At 30.7% G+C, this 6,000-nt stretch overlaps 1 protein-coding gene across 1 annotated transcript in view; it reads right to left on the bottom strand.

Moving 5' to 3' along the window:
- Window positions 1-4,667: 4,667 nt before the first annotated feature.
- LOC134716589 (uncharacterized) overlaps window positions 4,668-6,000 on the bottom strand; it is a 48,653-nt gene continuing 47,320 nt past the window's right edge. The window contains exon 38 of the mRNA XM_063579600.1: window positions 4,668-5,560. Coding sequence (XP_063435670.1) covers window positions 5,437-5,560 — 124 coding nt within the window. The 3' untranslated portion in view covers window positions 4,668-5,436. The remainder of the gene's footprint in view (window positions 5,561-6,000) is intronic.

The raw sequence follows: 6,000 nt of genomic DNA, 5'->3' as shown, positions 1-6,000 counted from the left end.
ATTTCTATAATTTACATATATATACAACAATGTATATGCTTTTGCATGATAACAACATAATAAATCATAGATATATATTAGTTATCAAAATTAAATTATCATTTGGGTGTAGTCGTTTCAAGTTATCTCGATAAAAACAAACAAATATTTATATGACAATCAGGATCATCAGATTGATAAATATCAAAAGTATGTCGAATATTGTATTAATAAAATTGAGAATAGAAATGGGGAATGTGTCAAAGAGACAACAACCCGACCATAGAACAAACAACAGTGGAAGGACACCAACAGGTTTTCAATATAGCGAGAAATTCCCGCACCCGGAGGCGTCCTTCAGCTGGCCCCTAAACAAATATATACTAGTTCAGTGATAATGAACGCCATACTAATTTCCAAATTGTACACAAGAAACTAAAATTAAAATAATACAAGACTAACAAAGGCCAGAGGCTCCTGACTTGGGTCAGGCGCAAAAATGCCGCGGCGGGGTTAAATATGTTTATGAGATCTCAACCCTCCCCCTATACCTCTCGTCAATGTAGAAAAGTAAATGCATAACAATACGCACCTTTAAAATTGAATTCAAGAGAAGTCCGAGTCTGATGTCAGAAGATGTAACCAAAAAAAATAAACAAAATGACAATAATACATAAATAACAACAGACTACTAGCAGTTAACTGACATGCCAGCTCCAGACTTCAGTTAAACTGATTGAAAGATTATGATTTCATCATATGAATATCAGGCACAATCCTTCCCGTTAGGGCGTTTAGTGCCATCCTATCATAACATATGTGAGATGAAAAGACCCTTTAAGTGGATCAATAGTAACGCCAAAATATGCAATTTTTAATGACCTTACAACAGTATCGTAACTATATCCCTTCTTGATAAGTCTATTTAAAGGTTTTGTTAGTTTCTGGGGTGAATATTGACGTTTTTGTGCTTTATAAAGAATATTTCCATAAAAAATTGGATGTGAAATACCTGAACGTATAAGAAGTCTGCATGTTGAGCTATATTTAAGAATGATGTCCTTATACCGATGATAAAATTTAGTAAATGTTTTGACTAGTTTGTGATATCGAAAACCCTGGTGTAATAAGTTTTCTGTAATACATAAATTTCTCTCGTTAAAATCTAAAATATTGACCCCTTTGTCATGATTATTGATTTAATTGTCTTACATTTGATATCAGTATTTCATTTGATATCAGTATTAGAATAAATAAAATGAGTTAAGTTCATGGATGAATGGATGGATGGAGAAATATTCAAAAATTGCAGGGCTGATAGAACTTAGCATAGTGAACGTTATTTCCTAAATCAGATTTGCTCAAAATGCTTTTCATTTACACATTAAAAAAACTCTAATAAGTGGTCGTTAAGATATAAGCCACCAACTGCTTTTTATCCCTATTGTCACTTGGAACTCTATAAAAAGTGACCCCGGGGTCAAAATACTATTTTGAAATTTGACCTCGGGATCATAATAACGCATGATATTTTAATCCGGGTGTCATTTTTCCAATATGGTATTTTGAATCCACAATGAAAAATTAAACCCCTCCGTTTTAGATAAACAATATTGTAGTTTATTATATGTACAATATGTTTGCTATGATTTTTTTTCTAAATTGAAGGTCTATAGTTAGGGGGTTCAATGTACCATGGCAGGGAATTCAAATACCATGGCTAAGTATATAAAAAAACATCTATATAGCATGTTAAAAACATACCAACAACCTATTGGAGTATTACTACTATCCATGGTATATTGATCCCTCTTATTTCAAAAGTTCTAACAATATGTATTCCTTTACATTTTTAACAGTCTATTGAATTCGTCGTAATTATGTATGTAAATTCTATGTACTATTATCTACCCGTAATTGGAAATATATTATATCTTATCATAGCAATAATACTCAAACTATGTAACATGCTATGGTATTGTGATCGACCTCCCCTACCATGGTATATTGCCCCCGCCTTTTACACCAGCAATTTCAAAACTTATACAGAGTTATATGCCAATTAGTAGGTGGTGTGAATTTAAAATGTTGGAAAAGATGGTTGAAGAATTTTCTTACGCTATGGTTTTTGACCATGTGCTATGGTGTATTAATCTGCACTTTTATTCTCTTAATTTCAAAAGTTCTAGCTGTTCTAACTCCTTTAAACATTAATAATACTCTAATAAGTGGTTGTATGCCTTTAACAAGCTAGGGAAAATGTTTTGAAAATTTTACTTCACCATGGTATGTTTACCCCCTGCCATGATATATTGAACCCTTTATAGGTATAGATCTCTATTTTTTTTTAAATCTAACTATCAGAACTCTTTACATAGTTATGATACTCCAATATGTAGTTGACATCTTTTAATCATGCTTGGAAAAGATTTTTGAAAATTTTAATTAGCCATGGTATATTGAGTTTTTATTGACCCCCTAGCCATGGTATATTGGCCCCCTACTATAGAACATTCCAAAAACTGTAGATAAAAGTACTCCCTCACACAGTTATTATTCTCCAATAAGTTGTTTGTATGTATTTAATGTGCAGGAAAAGATGTTTGGAAAATCTGACTAAATCATGGTACTTTGACCCCTCTGTCATGGTTTATTGAACCCTCCTACTATTGTTGGAGTATAGACCTCTTATTTCAAAAAAATCTATTATCAACACTCCATTACATTGTTGTAATACTCCAATAAGTAGTTTACATCTATTTAAAATGTTAGAAACATTTTTGTATTTTGACCCCCCCCCCCCCCCCCTTTTTTACCATAGGATACCAAACCCCGTACTATAGACCTCATATTTCTAAAAAAAAAATCTAGCTAAAATAACTCCTTTCCATAGTAATAATACTCCAATAAGTAGTTTGTATGTATTGACCGCGCTGGAAAAGATTTTTGGAAAATTTGACTAAACCATAGTTTTTCTAGTCATAATGCTTCAATAAGTATATTAAATGAAATGTTGTTCTGAGCACTTATACCAAGCCATGGAATTTTGTTCCTCCCATGGAAAATTTACCTCCCAATTTTGTCTGATTTTCAATCTATAATCAGCTTTATAATAATGTATAATGTTCTAATAGTTATCTAGAAGGATAATAATTGAGATGTTAAATTTACCATGGGGGTAAATGTTCCACACATGGTTCAATTTATTATTAGGAGATTTACTTTACTATAGCAGTTTTATGTCCCCTGGGTCAATTTTCCATGAGGTTCAAAATACCATATGACACTCTGATCTATTTTGTTATATGGCGGCCATGTTTTTAGTGAAACAGAGAGATAAACACAATCTTTATTCAAAATACCCTAAGGATCATTCAGCTAAAGTATGGTTGGAATTAGTTTAGTTGTTTCAGAGAAGATGTTTCAAATAATTTACACTGGTCGAACAAAAATGGACAAGGACAGACACAAAGTGATGACAAAAGCTTATTTTTCCTTTTAGGAAGGTGAGCTAAAAACTGCAAATTGTCCTAAAAATTACCAATTTAATGGCAGCAACCAAAAATTGGATTATTATATTGATCTAAAAATGTCAGTGTAATAGAACTTGACCCATTAATAAACTTTTTATCAATGTCAGATTTGCTCTAAATGCTTAAGATTTTGAGATATTAAATAAAAACTTGATTTTACCTCTATATTTTGTCTTTAAGATACTCTAGGAACCATTGAGCTAGAGTTTGGTGGAATATGTTCAGTAGTCTCAGAAGAGAATCAAGATGTTTGAAATAGTTTACACCAGACAACTGACAAAAGGGTGACGAACGATACCAAAGGGATAGTCAAACTCATAAATCGAAAATAAACTGACAATGCCATGGCTAAAATTGAAAAGACAAACAAACAAACAATCGTGCACATGACAGAACATAGAAAGCTAAAGAATAAACAACACAAACCCCACCAAAAAATAGGAGTGATCTCAGGTGCCATGGAAGGGTAAGCAGATCCTGCCCAACATGTGGCACCTGTCGTGTTGCTTATGTGATAACAAATCCAGTAAATATTCTAATTCTGTAGGTCACATTCATAAAAGGGAATGTGATTGTAGTTACAACGTAAGAAACATATCAGATATCATTTGTGAAACAGTGATTCCATAACGGTCAACCAACTCAACAATGGACACCAACAGACATAGTGATGGCAAAAGCTTAAATATCCTTTGGAAAGTTGAGCTGAAAATTAACTAATGAAACTAATAAAACAAAATTCAAATTAACTAGGATGGTGGAAAGAATATTATTTGTATACTAAGAGACATATACACCACACATATGTGTATTTAACATCCAGAGGCAGTCGGTACTCTTGCATCTGAATTTGATAAAGTTTGTAAAAGAAGGTTTGTTGTCCTCTAGATGTTGATTGGATTTTTTTGTGTTGACATTTACTACACGTCTCCTTTGAAACATATTCAAATTTTTTCAAATCATGAATGTAAAATCAAACTTGCTCAGCAGTTATTGATTTTCACACATTTTTCTAGCAGATAAAATAAAGAAATTACATTTATCTGCTACTTCCATGTTAAAAAAAAAAAAAAAAAAAAAACAAGTATAAATGAAAATAATAGTTTATTGTGCCATTTTTATTAAAACATAATCACAGATATTTAGCAAAGAATTGACATCAGATATATTTTTTAACTGTGTACATAAGGGTATAAGACACATAGTCCAGTCCCAAGTTATTTTTATTTAACTTTATTTCATTTTCACTAATAACATCTGACATGTGCTTTTTTAAAAGGTTGTACAACTATATAATATAAAATCATGAATATACTTTTCTGATCAAATACTGTTGACAGTTGATCAGAAACAAACTTATTTGTCCTAAGTTTTCACTATTTTTATCACATAAAGTTTGCATTTTCAATTTATATTTATTCTTTACTAAAAATTTTAAGACTAAATTCTATTTCAAAACAAACATGATATATTGCACATATAAAATTTATTAAGGAGACATCTTTACAAGGTTCATTTGACAATAGTGGAATCAAGACACACATACATGAGGTATTCTTCTTTTTAAATGACACATAAAATCAGAAACAGATATAATAGTAAAAAGATTTTAGCTCTATGATATGGTTGCTTGTTAAGAGGAATATAAGAGACAAAATAATATTGAATATGTTGTACTTGAAAAAATTTTTTTTTAGTATTGTTCAAAAATGTCTCTATTACAAAGTATAAAAATACAAAATTTTTAATTAGGTCAAAAGACCATAAGTTTTTTTATTTGGCACATTATTAAATCATAGAAAATTGAGTTGCAAAGAATAATTAAGTTTTTACAAAAATACATTAAATCACATTATATCAAATATATACTTTAATCTTTTTACATGATAATGAACCAAATCTCTGGATAAACCTTAGTTTGATGTTACATTTTAACATTGTCTGATTGATCGTAAGAATATCCAGGATTTTCATAATTCTTTTTCTGTGGAAGGTTGAAAGCATCATCAGTGGCATATTCCTCTTTACGGTATAGTGACCTTTTGGACCTGAAAACAAAATATAATATATAACACACTGCTTTTTTCTGTGAAGCTAATACAAAAGTTGTAGTATGATTTAAATATACACATGATCAAGCACATGGGAGAGGTGTACACAACGACTTAAAAATATAACTATCAAAACTGTTCCCTGAATAACATTATAAAAAGCTGAAAGAATTCTGGTTTCAACTAATAGAAAAAGATATCTTTTCACATTTTTTGTTGCTACCCTGGTGCGACCTATCACATGCTATCAGTAATATGACAGTTGTTATCCATTTGTTTGATGCGTTTGAGCTTTTGATTTTGCCTTTTCATTAGGGACTTTTCTGTAATTTTGTGGGTTTACTTTGTAAATGTACTAATGCATTATTGACGGCTACATGCTGTTCTTTCAATGTCTTTCAATTTACTTTTATTTTATTTTTTTTGTGCATTTGAAA

Source organism: Mytilus trossulus, chromosome 4 (assembly GCF_036588685.1).
Source record: "Mytilus trossulus isolate FHL-02 chromosome 4, PNRI_Mtr1.1.1.hap1, whole genome shotgun sequence".
Classification (NCBI taxonomy): Eukaryota; Metazoa; Mollusca; class Bivalvia; order Mytilida; family Mytilidae; genus Mytilus; species Mytilus trossulus.
The sequence above is the reverse complement of the archived record's forward strand: the minus strand, read 5'-3'. Positions and strand labels throughout refer to the sequence as shown.